Source organism: Mytilus californianus, unplaced genomic scaffold (genome assembly GCF_021869535.1).
Source record: "Mytilus californianus isolate M0D057914Y unplaced genomic scaffold, xbMytCali1.0.p SCAF_6, whole genome shotgun sequence".
NCBI classification, from domain to species: domain Eukaryota; kingdom Metazoa; phylum Mollusca; class Bivalvia; order Mytilida; family Mytilidae; genus Mytilus; species Mytilus californianus.
The window spans coordinates 113,067,446-113,086,898 of record NW_026262712.1 but is presented as its reverse complement, the minus strand read 5'-3'; the positions used below and the strand labels follow the sequence as shown (position 1 = coordinate 113,086,898).

The 19,453-nt window shown below is 33.9% G+C and overlaps 1 protein-coding gene across 2 annotated transcripts in view; it reads right to left on the bottom strand.

The window, feature by feature from the left end:
- Positions 1-222: 222 nt before the first annotated feature.
- LOC127704508 (Friend leukemia integration 1 transcription factor-like) overlaps positions 223-19,453 on the bottom strand; it is a 57,804-nt gene continuing 38,573 nt past the window's right edge. Inside the window, exons 1-7 of one of the 2 annotated variants that reach the window (XM_052208603.1) lie at positions 8,766-8,877; positions 6,032-6,064; positions 3,714-3,819; positions 2,990-3,121; positions 1,841-2,116; positions 1,291-1,474; positions 223-877 (exon numbers count right to left, since the gene is read on the bottom strand). In XM_052208603.1, the coding sequence (XP_052064563.1) occupies positions 736-877; positions 1,291-1,474; positions 1,841-2,116; positions 2,990-3,121; positions 3,714-3,819; positions 6,032-6,055 (864 nt within the window). In that variant the 5' untranslated portion in view covers positions 6,056-6,064; positions 8,766-8,877 and the 3' untranslated portion in view covers positions 223-735. Of the gene's footprint in view, positions 878-1,290; positions 1,475-1,840; positions 2,117-2,989; positions 3,122-3,713; positions 3,820-6,031; positions 6,065-8,765; positions 8,878-19,453 lie in introns of those variants that run through there. The other variant, XM_052208604.1, reaches the window with a different exon arrangement.

The following is a 19,453-nucleotide window of genomic DNA, read 5'->3' as shown; positions in this document are numbered from 1 at the left end:
CTGTGCCTCTATTCTCGACAGATAAAGTGAAACAAAATTCATGTCTGGTGAAGAAATATTGATATGTATCGCTATTGATGCATAACAAAAATCTGAATGTAACTTTTCCATTCCACTAATTTAACGGCTGTTTTCTTCAATCAGAAGCATACACTCTACAGTGACCACTGTACTGAATGATACGATGAATACAGGGATAATTGGGCTTGAATTAACTACTAGCAATTTTTATTATTTTATTTACAAAATAAAATTTTGAAAAAATCAACAAGAAGAACGATGGAATCGTCCTCGAATTAACAGTATATTACAGTGGCAGTGTTAATTTCATTTTTACATAATATGTACATAATATATATGAGCAACAAAAATCACAGATTCAGATCTCCTCCCTTGGCATACAACACTAACATCTCTTATTCTTCAAAAATGTCTCACTATCACACATGCAAATATAATAAGGCATAAAGTACCGGAATTAACATGTCGCCTGACAGTTTATCATGCGACAAAAACAATTGCACTCTTCGTCGACCCTTTTGTTCATTATAAATGAGATTTATAAAATGTTTTTTGTTCATTACCAAGCAATAAAGCGATTCATATAACAGTGTGTAAAGGATAATGAAAACATGTTCTTGGTAACTTGTATTAAGTAAATATTGTTTTGTCACTGTTTTAATGTTTGTGACCCCTGGACGCTGAACACATCTGTGTGGAAATACTTCATTTGTTTTAATATGCGATTTGATGTTTAATGGTCATTCCCCTTTTAGGGTCGTATTGTCTGTATTTTTTAGGTACTTTGGCCCAGTTAAACCTGTAGATAAGTCTAGTACCTTCTTGTCTGCTCATAAACCCGCTTTTGTAGTAATGTCTGAAATGAGGAAATAACATTTCATGATTACATAACAATATCAAAACTAATTTAATAATACTTATTGGTTCTGACAGAATTAAGTGTTTTCTTTCAGGTAGATGGTTTCGATATTTTTTCAAATATTTCCAGGTATTTCAAGAACAGACCCTAATCTATTGTATATTGTCTGTTAGGAAATAAATAATTTCCGGCGACGGATAGAATTTTATCCCTTTCCTTTGGTTATATAATGGCGTCATGTTTTCTTGTATAATATTTGATAAATCTTCTGAAGTTTGCTTTGTATTATATTTGCAACAATCATGCAAATTTCCTTAATTTCTTGTGATAGTTTCCATTTGTTTTCTTCGGCAATATTTCTTAGAAATGTTTTGAATTTGATAGATTACGTGACGTAGGAAGTAACGTACCTAATTCCCCTGCTGAGCTTTTCAAAGTTCATATCATCTTTTCTCTTCATGTTTCCCCACAGCCTGCTGATCTCACTTGTGTCGACAAATCGGAAAGTTCCCTGGGATATATCGGTCCATTCCACGTGTTTACCCTTTTTTAATTCTTCCAGTAAGAATTTCCACAACAAAACGTTCTTAGCACCTGAAAGTAATTACCATAATATGTATATCTTTCATACAGAAAATAAGATATATTTATTCACTTTGCAACTCACCAATATATTTATGTTTGTATTGTGTTTATTGTAAACTTATTCTGAAATAATTAAAAGAAATACTGAAACATGAAAAAAAGCTAAATGAATGGAAAATGCTTCGAGAATTGATGCAATATTGTTTCCACCTTGCATCAAATAACTCTAATGTAAAGTTCCGTTATTACGGTAAGTTAAGTTTATATTGAAAACGTCTCCTTACATAACCAGAAACTGTTCAAATAAATGAAAAAAAGATCTACATTGGTTTGACAGCATTCCAACAATATAATAAAACAAAGACATTACTGTACCTCGTTTCCCTTTCCTACAAATACTGCTACTTTCTTCGTCGTCCTCAGAGTCAGACATTACATTACTCAGTCTATTTACATTATTGGAACATGTGGAATGACGATTTCCTTTGAATAAAGTTTCAAAGGCCGGTAAATTGTTACTTTGTTGTGGTTTACACAGTTGCTGATAAGGAGCACTAAGCGATTGTTGAAACTGTTCAGTATGTGAATACTTTTCTTCCACATCTCTTTCGTAAAATTCTATCAATTCCATCTCTGCTGGATCAAGTATTACTGAAATATGAAGAAAACAATATATATAAAATTATATTTAAAAGTTTCAAAGAGAAAATCCTAGAGTGATCAAAATATGATTAATTCCAAATACGTCTTTATTGAAAAGTTTTGTTATTTGGAGAATTTAGTGTTGATGATCGATCTTTGATTGTTTCTCTTTAATTCATTTACAAACTTTGTAGAACCGGGCCGATTTAGAGTTTGACATATTGTACAGACACCTGTCTATTGTGGAAGACTGTGTGTTGACCTGTAGAATATGACATATTGTACAGACACCTGTCTATTGTGGAAGACTGTGTGTTGACCTGTAAAGTATGACATATTGTACAGACACCTGTCTATTGTGGAAGACTGTGTGTTGACCTGTAGAGTGTGACATATTGTACAGACACCTGTCTATTGCGGAAGACTGTGTGTTGACCTGTAGAGTATGACATATTGTACAGACACCTGTCTATTGCGGAAGACTGTGTGTTGACCTGTAGAGTATGACATATTGTACAGACACCTGTCTATTGCGGAAGACTGTGTGTTGACCTGTAGAGTATGACATATTGTACAGACACCTGTCTATTGCGGAAGACTGTGTGTTGCTCTCCAGGTGTCTAATGGTTATATTTGTACAATAGAATCTACCACTGCATCAAGTGAGGTGCGAGAATATTCCCCTCAATAGAGGTAGATAATAATATTTTAAGAAGCGAGACTTGTCGAATATTCAAAATATCTTAAAGTTTAGCTGTCAAGAATGGAATGAAATACATTCCACTAAATTTTACATAGAAAATTAAAGATTGGACAAATCACACTGCAATTTACGAAGAGTCCCATACTTTGAGGTCCGAGGTCCCAAAAATAAAATCTTACCACTAGAATCATCTGATTCATGACTATCGTCTAAATCTGAGCTTCCAGGGCAAGTCATTGTTGTATAATGGTAATCTGTTCCGCTCAACATAAACTGACCATTCATCGGCCTCATAGGATAGTCCAGAGGATCTGTAAAATTGAAAAAAAATTACAATAGAGGGTCCCCAGGGGATATTCCAAAGGATCTGTAAAATACATAACTGTTACAATCGAGATTAATACAAAGACAGCAACTCACCCACACAAAAAACAAACAATTATAAGACATGTAGAGGTCTACAAACTTCCTTCGTAAATAGAATAAATGTCTATGCAATATGTCAGGCAATTATTAGCCAGGAGTGTAGAAATGAAGTATGTAAATATAAAAGGGACTATCAAAGATCCGCCATTAAAACAAAATTACCTTAATGATAAAAACATAAGACATGACGAACGGCAACAAATGGAATAGCATATGATAACCAAAAAGAACAAAAAACAAAATTAGTGCAGAAAAAACCGGTTTACTCTATAAAACCGACGTACAGGATGTAAACAAAAACACAAATACAAATAAACAATACTAATACGATACTGTATGAGACAACTCAGGGTTTTTCAAAAAACGCCTAAAATATCATTTTAAAGATTTAATGATAAAATTAAACTGCAAAATTATTTTAAACAATTGCTAGGAGTGCTGTGATATTTTATCATTTGTTAATCAGCTATTAATTACCTGTGTAGATATATGGTCCATTATTGTTGGGGTCATACGATGAGTACAAACTGTCATCGCCAGCCCATTCAGACTCGTGATAATTCTGCAAAACACTCAAACTTCTCTGAAACAAATAAAAATAGGAAAACCGTGAACGAAGTTGTAGTAGTTTTTATATTCTTAATCAAAGATTGAAAAGAAAATGTTTTCGATGAATTGATTATAACCCTCATGCAAACGCCTATGAAGGTCCAACATTGAACGCTATGTACACTTTTGTTCTGGTGGACAATGTAAAATTAGGAGATGTGGTATGATTGCCAATGAGACAACTATCCAACAATGCAAACTAAGCGAGATTAAGCACTGAACTACAGATCTCCGTCCGGCCTTCGACAGTGAGCAAAACCAGTACTGTATAGTCAGCTATAAAAGGCTCGACCATGACAAAACGTGAAACTATTTAAACGAAAAAAACAACGGCCAGATTTATGACAAAAAGCGACCAGTGTTTAACATAATTAGGCACAGCTGCTTAAAAAAAGATGCCAGGATCTAATCCGCCCGATAAGTGCAGTAAAACTTTTTGCTCTAGAAATTACGCTACCACCCTTTTAAAACACTTAGGAAGAGACACAGAAAAGGATAAAAAAAAGTTCTTTTCCTTTGTAATAAATCACAATGTAAATGTTTGACTAACTAACAAATCATAATAAGATAAGATCTGGAACAGGCACGTGTCTGAAGTCGGAATGCAGAAGTGTGAAACCTTATCAACATGAGTAGGAAAAAAGATAACTACCCTGGATGATTGTTATACATGGGGGTATGGTACTTGTTTACAAAGTCATAGACAGATAAAGATGTCAACTTTGTCAAGATAACACCAAGTAATAAAAGCCTAGATTGTTACTGATATCTTATCTTGTTTGTGTACTCTTCTGTCATAGTTTGTAAATACAGTGAAATGGAATACGACGCGTCCTCATTTCCTTATGTTTTCGTTTGGTTTCTCAATATAAAAATATTTAGAAGACCGAGTTGTTTTCTCTCCATATTTAAGACTTAAGTGACACTACCGCACACATCATGATTTACGGATGGTACATACTATGTATATTCAGACACATTTACAAGGAAGCACGTTTTAATAAATCATATGTACTTTTATATTATCATTATTTAAACAGCAAAAATTAAACCATAATTATTGAAATTTTAGGGGAAAACAAATTACGTATATTTACAGGAACCAACATTTTTTTAACTGAATAATAAAATTTTGCTTACAATTATGTTGTCAATTTTTTCAAATCAATTCCATTAATACTTCATAAATATAATGATGAAAACTCATCCAAAATATCAATCTTATAATTCTGTACGAACCAAGAACCGCCATTTCGTCTACATAAGACTCAAGGCTAAAATCAAAACAGCTGAAAGGCCACATTAAATACAAAGTTAAAGAGCATTGAAACCCAAAGATTCTAAATATTTGTGCCAAATACAGCTTAGGTGACCTTTGACTGGGAGTAGAAAACCTTACGAATCATCAACATTTCATTTATAAACAGTACAGAAAGCATCTTTATGTGAAATAAATATAACCCTGCTTAGTACAAGACCGCCACGTTATTTTTTTTAACTTGGTAGTTCACAAAGTAATAGTCTGCAGACAGACAATGCCACCCTATTCGAATAAATTATTTTGACTCTGAACAGACCATTCTTTTGTACTGTACCGGGTCGGGAATGTGACAGTTGTTTTCCATTCGTTTGATGTGTTTGAGCTTTTAATTTTGCCATTTGATAAATGATTTTCCGTTTTGAATTTTTTTTGGAGTTCGGTATTTTTGTTATTTTACCTTTTTGCTTACTTCAATGATGCATACTTAGCAGAGAATCAGTAAATACCAATTCCCAAGTCTGGCTTAATACAGCTCGGGAATACCTATCTTCGGAACTGAATGGAAGCGAGCACACCGAGTTGGTCAATAAAGAACGACATGACAGATATGACCAGTGAAGCTAAAAGATTAAAGTTAAACAAAGCATAAAACTCACAAAACAATATAAAAGACAGATACAAGCCCAATTTTGAACCTAACTTTTCTGTGACAACGGGATAAAAGACTGATACTGGCTCAATGTTTGGACCTAACACGTGTTTGGCGAGGTGTATATTGTAGGCAGACTGTTGCGGCAAAGTTTCACGAGGACAGAACAAAAACAGGAGAGATAAAATAATCAGACATAAACTATCTTTGTTTCAAAATAAAATGCCATCATTTGTAAAATTAAGCAAATACCAATATACAAAAATATCGACTTACTTGTAAATCCATATCTGATATCATTGGCTTGACCTGCAACAATGAAACAAAATGTTAGAAACCTCAAGGTACTTGACAGTACTTGAAACAGACAATGGCACTTGTAATGTTAATTCATAATAAAGCGGAATTAAGGAGGAAATGACTAACAATTTATACAAATATGAACATTTACATGCTATGCAGGTTTTTCGCAAAAATCAGCGGATATGGTTTAATTATACAATCTACAACATTTGTTCTGTTCCATAATTTATTTTATTTATAATTTAGCATTTTTAACAATTACACGATCCAATAATAGTCAGAAAAAAAATTTAGTTGTTGTTGTAAGATCAAATTCTAGTTAATAGAAAATCTTTGGTGGACCATTTAGTATCTCTTACATTACATGTAAAAACCGTGCATACATTCCTGTACCCATAATATCATTGCACGTAAAAGGAATAAATATTGTCAACATTTTCAATTCTTAATCAAGAAATTCCACGTGGATTCGTGTTTAACAAAATAATTACATGAATCAGGAACAATTACTTTTGCCAACTGAATTAAACACAATTTAAGTAATACTATATGAGTTCATGAAAATAGCTGATTTTGGACCCAGAGATTTGTTATGTATAGAATTAATTAACTTTCATTTAATTCAGATGCATGCCTTTTCAAAACAGCATAAAAGCTGCAACTTTAAACCCACATTTGATTAATAAAAAAGCAAAATTACAAAGTTGCTTTGGGAATAACGACTTAAAGTGTGCCAGTGAAGTCAGTCGCTATCTACAAATGATGAACTTAATTCAAAGGTCAGGATACAAAAAATGAAAGCTATGTATACTTTTAAATAAGAACAGGTGCGGATTCTGACTGCAGCGCACCCGGCGCCCCATAAAAAAGAATCAAAATGTATTTTATATGTAAAATTACAGCCAATTTTTGTCAAAATATAGACCTTTAACGTCTTATTCCTAGGCGAACCCTAACATAAAATGAAGAAGAAAGCACCACATATATAACCATCCCTTGGTATACCCATTGTATACAGCAGAGGTGGACAAAACAAGGTTTTTACATTTTTACTAATTTAAGGTCCCACGCTGCCATTTAAATGGGTTTGTAGGTCTGTTTAAATAGCTAGATCACCAATGTTGATATAAATTTAGCATATTTAAAAACCCTAGATAATTTTTTGCATTACATAATATTAAGCTTGTGTAAAAGGGAAATTCCGGATTAGGTTGCGTCTTATCAAGTGTTAGTGTGACGAAATATTTAGGAAGCAATTGTTCTATTTATAACAAAACTTTAAAATTTGTTTAGATTTAAATTTTACCATATAAAGAGCGTTTGTGCCTGCATATAATTATTTAAGAAATTGCATATTTTATTAATAATAGATAATTGTACAGCATTCCAGGTTATTATAAATAAACACAAACTACCTAGAATGTTTTATGTTTAACCATACGAAAGACTTTTTACAGTTGAAAGGAGGAGACCATGATAAAGACGTTGTAATAAGTAAACATAAATGCACCTTTGTACTATTTTTTTAAAAACACAGTGACACTTTAAATACTAGAGCTAAGATGAGAAAATAAACAAAGCGACCAGATCTGAATACGCGGAACTGCATGATACCATAAAATGTCAAACTAGATGCAAAAGATTGAACATTTATTTTACTGGTTCTAATTCTTTATGTAAAGTTATAACGTAGTTAGAAATGTAAAAATGGATACAGTAATTAATTCTAAAATTTTGTTAATATCTAACCCCAAAACTGCTTCATTCTACAGGATGCAATTTCCATATGTATTTTACTCAGACAAAAAAAGGGATGCAATTGCATACAATCATTCTACTCCTCTCCATTGGTATGGGTCTGTACTTATATATATATATTTAAAACATTTATATATTAATGCAAGGTGATGCAGAGGTAACATCAGTGTGAAAGGTACCCAACTTCACTAGTTAACCAAAATAGACATAACGGCGTTATGTTGTCAGCAAACTGTATCATACCCCTAATCGTATTGTTTTATATGCACTGAAATGGGAATTTTACATTGGTTTTTTTTTTCAGTCAAGACAAACTATAGCTTGACGACAAAAAGAAATAAACGCGTTAATAAAGTATGTAACTTCACATTTTGTAAAGTTGAAACCCCTCAGCCAAAGTTGACCTTAGATAATGTTTAGCTATTCTGTTAAGGCCGTTTTAGTGTTCATTCTTATTTTTGGATTTCCGAACTTTTTGTGTCTAGCGTACCTGATGACGGTTAATTTATAAATATATCATTATGGTGTTTTGGTAAATAAAAATTACAAAGAAAAATATTTGCAAATGTAGACATCCTTTTCTGTTTTATTTAGTAACAAAAAAATTAATTTATGTTAACAGTACACATTTCAATACTTGATTAAGTTTAATTATTGCGATTTCAGAAAAATCTATATACAGATCTATTTTTTAGCTATCAAAATGAGAGTTCTTATTATTGCGATACTCACCTAGTCGCATTATTCGCATTAATAAAAACCTCGCAATAATTTCTGAATCTACAGTATTTGTTAAAAGAACCAAATTTATGAAAATTAGATAAGTTTTTGCAAGACTTCAAGATTTAGTCAAAAACTCAGACTGTGCATCATTAACATGACACAAAACATTACACAAATAAAAATATTAGACAATCAGCTGATATTGTGGTTAAATAAAATATTTTACCTTTAAAATAATTTAAATGCCTCGTGACGTTATCCTCACGACTGCATCAATACTTGCTAAGTGACATACTTTATGCTTTTAAATCATCTGGGGCCGAATTTATATTTTATACTGGGGAAAATCCAGGTGACGCTATTTACCGGGAATACCCTATACATAAATACCCGTAAGTTAAAGACGTGTACCTTAATCATGAATGCGTGTGCATTCTCTTAGGTAAACTACTAGTAGACTGTTGACAAAAAGTCAATACACATAAACAATACATTACTTATATTCAGTTCCTCATTGGATTGAAAAAACTTACAAACTTGTAGGAAATAGTACATACGATACCTATTCGATGAACTTTATGATTTAAAGCCGTTTATGGTGCTGACCTTGATATAATCTTAAGACAGAAATTGTTTGACAACAAATATTATCACTACTAAAAATATCCCTATTTCGGTGATTAACAGTCTTTCGGTTTCTTCGTTTGCGTGATATCTGACCAACTTTTATTTCAAAATTATCACACTTAAGAAATTATAACTTTCGTGAAATTAATGACATTATTAATGTGAAACTTAGCTTCATTTGATGTACACCATTACAAGTATGGGTCAAAGCACCTTAAACATTGAAATCACGAGTCGTACTGATAGTTGTTTGATTATAAATAGATACAAGAAATAAGCCATTAAATTAATATTTTAGCAAAACATGTTTCCAACCTTGAATGAAGTTGACTGTAATAGATTACCGTATACTAGTAGTATTCCTTTTATGCATGTAGACGTTAAACAAGCAATAATCAATCAATCAATCTATACATATTCTTACATAATCATTCAACGTCAGATACAAACATTGAAACAGTGAATATACACTGAGAAATTACTTGAATAATACCTGATTTCAGAAGTCACTAAACTACCAGAAGACTGAAAAACACTTTAAATATTAATAGCTCCTTTTGTTTACTACAAGAAACAATGTGTTACGCCTGATCAAAACAGACATATAAAAATGCCCTTTTCCTGTCGATTGGGTGACCATGATTTTAAAACCTGACAGTTCTAAAAGTTAAATACACGTAACATCTTTTACAACAAATTTTAAATATTGCGAATTCAAAAGCCTTTGCTATGTTTTATTGTTGTGAAAAGCGTGATGAAGTATAAAAGCCTTTGCAATGTTTTATTGTTGTGAAAAGCGTGATGAAGTATTTAATAGAATAGAATTTACATTTTGGAAAATTTCACGTAATCGCATGAAATGCATTAATAGGTGCATTTAATTGATTTAATTCAAACTGCAAACTCGTTCTAAGAATAAATGTAATCTAAGACATAAAAGTAGAGTATTTTTCCCAGATATGTGCAATATTTATTTCTAGTAACAGAAAAAATAACTGTTCATATTTCTAAGAAAAAAAGATAATAAAATGTAAATTTATATAATAAATCAAAGATATTGCTATCTAAAACTATGTGAAGTTTTTTAATCTATACTGTTCCAAAGAATAAAATCTATATGTTCTTGAATATTGCTTGTATCACGGATACTGACATAATTATGATTTTTTTTATGTAACTTGTTACTTATATACATAATTATTTGTTTTCTATTATAAACAACAATCCTATAATTAATGTATGAGACGGATATACATGTGCATGGCACTGAAGACTGCAGTATTAGGTAGAAAATATCTCAATCATCTCATTCTAAATATATTTTTTTAATTAAACAACGGGTGACACGGCTTATCTCCGGAGATGATTCCAACCTAATTTTTTCACATGTTATATATTTATGACTGGACTTTAATTTTTGATTCACGTCTGTCTAATAAAGTGTACTCGGTCCGTACTGGAATCAAAATAATTTTTAAAGTAAAAATTTACCGGTTAAAAATTTACCGAATAAGAAAGGGTGGGGAGGCGGGCTTAGTAAAATAACAAGTTAATAAAGACAACAGGATTCCCAAAGGCAAAACGACGAAATACCAACACCATTTGTTAAATAACATGGGGATCAGTAAAACAAGAGTAACGTAGGGTTTTGATTAATTATGAAATTAATATTACAAAATTAAAACCGAAGCTAATTAAATGTATCATGAGCTCATTTCAATGCGATTGGTCATACAAAAAACCCACAAAAAAAAAAGACAAATAAACTATTATAATGTCAAGTGTTACAAAAAAAAACACGAAACTATTTTAATGTTAAGTGTAATACATATATATTATAAAGTACAAAGAAGCTGTTGTAATGTCAAGTGTACAATATTATAAATTAAAAAAAAAAACAAGTAGTATTCATAATTTTGCTTTATTTTATGTAACAATTATTTAAACCACCTACCTAAAAAGTAATAGCAGTATCCTAAAAGGTACATACTTACAGTCCGGTCAGAGCTCTACAGTCCGGTCGCAGTGTACTGAAGATGATCAACACACTCGTGTAAAATTAAATTGTTAACGGATATTGCTATCAGGAAGGGGACATATATTTCAATTCTAATTAAATTCTGTCTACCTATACTTTTAGCTATATACTTTGTTATTTACTGATAATTTAACTAAAATATACTATCTTCCGGGTGACAGAAGATTTACTTCAGATTAGTCTTTTCTCACACTTGGTTAATTGAAAAGGAGACCGAGAATGATATTAATTTACTCTGTTTCTCACACTTACATGTTTGAATTGAAAAAAGGGGACATACATTTGTGTTCTGATAGCTTTTGTATTATGTGCTTCGTTCATAATATTTAAAGTTAATTATATATTCATATGTAAAGCATGTAACTATTACAAAACGTTTTTATGATATTCACGGGAAAATTGTGGAATTTGAAATAAATTTGCAATGATATGACATACACGTATACATGATAAGATAATGGGTATATATATAAAAATCCCTTGAAAGACCCCGACGAGAATCTTTTTATATTTCATTTAATGATGATTCAGCCATGAAAGACACAAATAGAATTATCATTATCCTGTAAAACACAGCAACAGTGCAATCCGCCTTCTTTTTTTGCATTTTGATAAGTACAAGCTTAAATGTACGGGGCGTTCATTTTAATAGTATAAAGTATATTTTCCCTTTTTCACAATAAAGGGAAGTTAAAACTGAAAAGTCCTGAATTAATTTGTTTGTACATTTATGCAGAAATCAAAGACGTTTTAGATATAACTTAGAAATAAGTTAATGTTGACAATGCACGATGTTACTAATGGTTCCTTATTTCTATTTCACTGAAAACCAAAAATGCCAAAATGTTGTTCAAAATATGGACAAGGCCTATATACCAGGGGTAGAAAATTTTAATGATTTAAGGCACAGACCACTTGATTTTCTGGGGAGGGCCTGGGATTTTATATCGAGCCAGATTTTTTATTTACCATGAAACCAAGCAAAATTTTTTTTTCAGTCAATCCAGAGCAAGGAAAACCATTTTCAACATTATACATGACATACTTGCTGAAGGTGAAGCCAGAATATTTCTGTAGCACCTGAATTGGCGGGGTTATGTTTTTCTTCATCAAAATAAAAGCCAGATTATTTTAAAAAAAACCAGCCCCCCCTCCTCCCAAGAAAAACAAATTATCCGTGCCTAACAGTTTTTTTAACAGAAAATAGAAAACGACCGCATCAATGATATATCAACACTCACCTGATGATTTCCTGGGTCATGACACGCCCAACAGAACTGATATCGACCTAGTGGATGCAAAATTTGATCAAAGACACCAGGTTTATAATCTAGAACATCACATGCGTGTTTCGTCTACACAAGCATCACCAGTGGCACTTGAGTCAAAACAGTTAAGTGGTCAGTTAAATTGAGATGATAGAAAGCAATCAAAGAAAATAAAAAAATCCCACAAAATTATGTTTGATCTGGCTAATGCTATCTTTGCCTAGAAGTAGAAAAATCCTTGAGTTTCCAATTATTGAAATTTTTATGAACAGCAAATTTACGGACTATGGCTGAAGTAATGATATTTCATGTCAACAAATGAGTGCTGACTATTGGGGTGGTGATGCCCTTAGAGGAAGAAACATTAAATGAGTGCTGACTATTGGGGTGGTGATGCCCTTAGAGGAAGAAACATCAAATGAGAGCTGACTATTGGGTTGGTGATGCCCTTAGAGGAAGAAACATCAAATGAGTGCTGACTATTGGGTTGGTAATACTCTTAGAGGAAGAAACATCAAATGAGTGCTGACTATTGGATTGGTAATATCCTTAGAGGAAGAAACATCAAATGAGTGCTGACTATTGGGTTGGTGATGCCCTTAGAGGAAGAAACATCAAATGAGAGCTGACTATTGGGTTGGTGATGCCCTTAGAGGATGAAACATCAAATGAGTGCTGACTATTGGGTTGGTGATGCCCTTAGAGGAAGAAACATCAAATGAGTGCTGACTATTGGGTTGGTGATATCTTAGAGGAAAAACATCAAATGAGTGCTGACTATTGGATTGGTAATATCCTTAGAGGAAGAAACATCAAATGAGTGCTGACTATTGGGTTGGTGATGCCCTTAGAGGAAGAAACATCAAATGAGTGCTGAAATTGGATTGGTAATATCCTTAGAGGAAGAAACATCAAATGAGTGCTGACTATTGGGTTGGTGATGCCCTTAGAGGAAGAAACATCAAATGAGAGCTGACTATTGGGTTGGTGATGCCCTTAGAGGATGAAACATCAAATGAGTGCTGACTATTGGGTTGGTGATGCCCTTAGAGGAAGAAACATCAAATGAGTGCTGACTATTGGGTTGGTGATATCTTAGAGGAAAAACATCAAATGAGTGCTGACTATTGGATTGGTAATATCCTTAGAGGAAGAAACATCAAATGAGTGCTGACTATTGGGTTGGTGATGCCCTTAGAGGAAGAAACATCAAATGAGTGCTGAAATTGGATTGGTAATATCCTTAGAGGAAGAAACATCAAATGAGTGCTGACTATTGGGTTGGTGATGCCCTTAGAGGAAGAAACATCAAATGAGAGCTGACTATTGGGTTGGTGATGCCCTTAGAGGAAGAAACATCAAATGAGAGCTGACTATTGGGTTAGTGATACCCTTAGAGGAAGAAACATCAAATGAGTGCTGACTATTGGGTTGGTGATGCCCTTAGAGGAAGAAACATCAAATGAGAGCTGACTATTGGGTTGGTGATACCCTTAGAAGAAGAAACATAAAATGAGTGCTGACTATTGGGTTGTTGATGCCCTTAGAGGAAGAAACATCAAATGAGTGCTGACTATTGGATTGGTAATATCCTTAGAGGAGGAAACATCAAATGAGTGCTGACTATTGGGTTGGTGATATCTTAGAGGAAAAAACACCAAATGAGTGCTGACTATTGGATTGGTAATATCCTTAGAGGAGGAAACATCAAATGAGAGCTGACTATTGGGTTGGTGATGCCCTTAGAGGAAGAAACATCAAATGAGAGCTGACTATTGGGTTAGTGATACCCTTAGAGGAAGAAACATCAAATGAGTGCTGACTATTGGGTTGGTGATGCCCTTAGAGGAAGAAACATCAAATAAGTGCTGACTATTGGGTTGGTAATACCCTTAGAGGAAGAAACATCAAATGGGTGCTGACTATTGGGTTGGTGATGCCTTTAGAGGAAGAAACATCAAATGAGTGCTGACTATTGGGGTGGTGATGCCCTTAGAGGAAGAATCATCAAATGAGTGCTGACTATTGGGTTGGTGATGCCCTTAGAGGAAGAAACATCAAATGAGTGCTGACTATTGGGTTGGTAATACCCTTAGAGGAAGAAACATCAAATGAGTGCTGACTATTGGGTTGGTAATATCCTTAGAGGAAGAAACATCAAATGAGTGCTGACTATTGGGTTGGTAATACTCTTAGAGGAAGAAACATCAAATGAGTGCTGACTATTGGGTTGGTAATGCCCTTAGAGGAAGAAACATCAAATGAGTGCTGACTATTTGGTTGGTGATGCCTTTAAAGGAAGAAACATCAAATGAGTGCTCACTATTAGGTTGGTAATACCCTTAGAGGAAGAAACATCAAATGAGAGCTGACTATTGGGTTGGTGATATCTTAGAGAAAAAAACATCAAATGAGTGCTGACTATTGGATTGGTAATATCCTTAGAGGAGGAAACATCAAATGAGTGCTGACTATTGGGTTGGTGATATCTTAGAGGAAAAAACACCAAATGAGTGCTGACTATTGGATTGGTAATATCCTTAGAGGAGGAAACATCAAATGAGAGCTGACTATTGGGTTGGTGATGCCCTTAGAGGAAGAAACATCAAATGAGAGCTGACTATTGGGTTAGTGATACCCTTAGAGGAAGAAACATCAAATGAGTGCTGACTATTGGGTTGGTGATGCCCTTAGAGGAAGAAACATCAAATAAGTGCTGACTATTGGGTTGGTAATACCCTTAGAGGAAGAAACATCAAATGGGTGCTGACTATTGGGTTGGTGATGCCTTTAGAGGAAGAAACATCAAATGAGTGCTGACTATTGGGGTGGTGATGCCCTTAGAGGAAGAATCATCAAATGAGTGCTGACTATTGGGTTGGTGATGCCCTTAGAGGAAGAAACATCAAATGAGTGCTGACTATTGGGTTGGTAATACCCTTAGAGGAAGAAACATCAAATGAGTGCTGACTATTGGGTTGGTAATATCCTTAGAGGAAGAAACATCAAATGAGTGCTGACTATTGGGTTGGTAATACTCTTAGAGGAAGAAACATCAAATGAGTGCTGACTATTGGGTTGGTAATGCCCTTAGAGGAAGAAACATCAAATGAGTGCTGACTATTTGGTTGGTGATGCCTTTAAAGGAAGAAACATCAAATGAGTGCTCACTATTAGGTTGGTAATACCCTTAGAGGAAGAAACATCAAATGAGAGCTGACTATTGGGTTGGTGATATCTTAGAGAAAAAAACATCAAATGAGTGCTGACTATTGGATTGGTAATATCCTTAGAGGAGGAAACATCAAATGAGTGCTGACTATTGGGTTGGTGATATCTTAGAGGAAAAAACACCAAATGAGTGCTGACTATTGGATTGGTAATATCCTTAGAGGAGGAAACATCAAATGAGAGCTGACTATTGGGTTGGTGATGCCCTTAGAGGAAGAAACATCAAATAAGTGCTGACTATTGGGTTGGTAATACCCTTAGAGGAAGAAACATCAAATGGGTGCTGACTATTGGGTTGGTGATGCCTTTAGAGGAAGAAACATCAAATGAGTGCTGACTATTGGGGTGGTGATGCCCTTAGAGGAAGAATCATCAAATGAGTGCTGACTATTGGGTTGGTGATGCCCTTAGAGGAAGAAACATCAAATGAGTGCTGACTATTGGGTTGGTAATACCCTTAGAGGAAGAAACATCAAATGAGAGCTGACTATTGGGTTGGTAATATCCTTAGAGGAAGAAACATCAAATGAGTGCTGACTATTGGGTTGGTAATATCCTTAGAGGAAGAAACATCAAATGAGTGCTCACTATTTGGTTGGTGAGACCCTTAGAGGAAGAAACATCACATGAGTGCTGACTTTTGGGTTGGTGAGACCCTTAGAGGAAGAAACATCACATGAGTGCTCACTATTTGGTTGGTGATACCCTTAGAGGAAGAAACATCACATGAGTGCTGACTTTTGGGTTGGTGAGACCCTTAGAGGAAGAAACATCACATGAGTGCTCACTATTTGGTTGGTGATACCCTTAGAGGAAGAAGCATCAAATGAGTGCTGACTATTGGGTTGGTAATATCCTTACAGGAAAAAACATCATTCAGCAGTTGTATCGTTTTTGTGGTTGTAATAAATCATTTAAGGTATGATGCTAATTTGAATGATAAGTTGAACTGTTAAGGTTATTTATAAGTTGAGATGTGAAATATACATGAATGGGACAGAAACTGAACGACATGTCCCATAATCCTATACAAAATATAAATTGAACGACATTTCCCATACATCCTATACAAAATATATTTCATTTATTCCAAAAATATATAGATCGTTGACAAATCCGTTTGATAAATTCGAAATGTTGTCATTAATGTTCAAACCTGTTAACGTGAAATGTTTGTATAGTTTTGATTTTTGATTTTTCTTCAGTGTTGAAATATTCGAAACACTTATGTTTTGTACAATCAGGCATAGATGGTCTAAGCCAAATTTCTTTCAAGTTTTGTGTCAATGTTTTTCCAAATATTGATTTGATTTTGCATTCCATCTGTTTTGATTCGACGCGGCGTACTAGAATTCGAGGGCCACTGACGCGGCGTACTAGAATTTGAGGACCACTGACGCGGCGTACTAGAATTCGAGGGCCACTGACGCGGCTTACTAGAATTTGAGGACCACTGACGCGGCGTACTAGAATTCGAGGGCCACTGACGCGGCTTACTAGAATTTGAGGACCACTGACGCGGCGTACTAGAATTCGAGGGCCACTGACGCGGCTTACTAGAATTTGAGGACCACTGACGCGGCGTACTAGAATTCGAGGGCCACTGACGCGGCGTACTAGAATTTGAGCACCACTGACGCGGCGTACTAGAATTCGAGGGCCACTGTCGCGGCTTACTAGAATTTGAGGACCACTGACGCGGCGTACTAGAATTCGAGAGCCACTGACGCGGCGTACTAGAATTCGAGAGCCACTGACGCGGCGTATCTTTGATGAGTTTTAGAAATTATTATAAAGAAATAGCAGTAATTGTTTTATAGTTTTCAATTTCATATCGTTAAGGAGCTGTCACCTGCTATAGTATTTAAACCTCTGAACGTGTGCTTTTTAAACCATCATCAATTTTTTCCTGATTATTTATGATTTGAAGGTTTTAATACGATGGATTATATTATCTTAATATTTTTTTAAGTTGTTTAGAAAATGTTCCTCATAATATATTTTAACGATTTATGATTTGAAGGTTTTAATACGATGGATTATATTATCTTAATATTTTTTTAAGTTGTTTAGAAAACGTTCCTCATAATATATTTTGAACGAGGAAATGTTGGCTTGGACTTTCATACAACTATGAATATTTCAATTTAAGATTAAACCTAGATGTAAATTACTAAACACAAATTAGGTCAAAATATCGAGTGTTTTTGTCATTTTACCTATTGTTCCTAATGATTCTGATATTTTGCTTGTAAATCTTTTATATTGTGATTATACAATCATAACACTATTAGTTTGTTTTAATTCCTTGTGTATTTTTCCATCATATTAAACCCAAATGTCAATGTCAAATAGAACATTTAGTTTCTCGATAATAAGTTTCCTATTAACCATTTCTTTACCAAACAAACGGTTAAGACTAAATTTCTTCTTCACAAGGCAACAGCAATTTATATTTAACAAGGACAAAAATAGTAATTGGGTTAAAAAATCTCGACTAAAACATAAATATTTTTAAACGGTTTCCAAGTAACAACCAGTTATAGGAACGATAGAACATCAAATGCATATCATATGAACTTTTATTAAAAAGACGTAGAATCATACATATTTAGAAACGTGCAAAATCTTTGATAAATTTAAAAAAGTGCCATAGAATGTAATTTTAACACACTAACGAGTGTTATAAAAATATGTGTTATATTTTTATACATAATTTCACGCAATATTTTGCTTAACAAGCTAGCTTCATCAGGCGTTGTGATGAAACGGATGCGGTTATAAAATTTTTGCAGATTATTCTGTATAGTTTCAACGTACAAAATGATCATATTTTACTTTGTAAGATTTCATGACGCTCAAGATTTATTCCTTTAATATATTGTTTTAATCTCCTTCATTGAGTCCATCAGATACAAGAGTATGTTGCTAGTAGCTAGTGCATTCAACATTTCTCTCACTCTCCATTAAATTTTCTTCCTTTGGTATCAATTGACTGATGATTATTTAATGAGGCGGTGACACACTTTTGGGATGTGGAATATACGTGGAAAAAAGTGGGGATCTGGGACATAGGGGGAAAAAGGGGGATGTGGAATATAGGGGTAAAAAATGCTATCTCCACGTACACGTAAGAACATAAATACTTATTTTCCGCTTTACAGTTTGGTGTGTCATAGATATCGTTAATTTGTTAATGAGATAACTATTTTCAGTGTTATATATAAGATTTCTAGCTTCACCACTTGCATAGCTTCTTGTTCAAGCTCATACTTCGTACATTTATCTCTGACGGATCTCCCAAAAATCTTAGCATGGCGTTCAAAATAAAAGCTGTGGTGAGAACAGTTGTTACTGCTAAAAATGGGGACATAGACTTTGCTGATTGATGAGTTTTTTCGTAAGACTACACTTTACGTGTAATTGTAAGATTCATGATTCATTAGAAATACCACTTACTTCAGTGTTTAATTGGCTTTTTATAGAGGAGAGGCAAAAGACGCCAAAGGGATATTCAAGCTCATAGGTCGAGAAAAAACTGATAATGCCATCGAAAGAAAAGAAAAACGATCAAAAGACAAATACCGCATACAAGATAAAACACAGAAAACGAAAATCTGAGCAACACGAACCCAATCCAAAACCGAGGGTAATCTAAGGTGCTGCAGGAGGGTAAGCAGATCCGTCTCCATATGTGGTACCCGTCGTGTTGATCAAGTGAGTATAAATCCGGTGATAAGTCTAATTCAG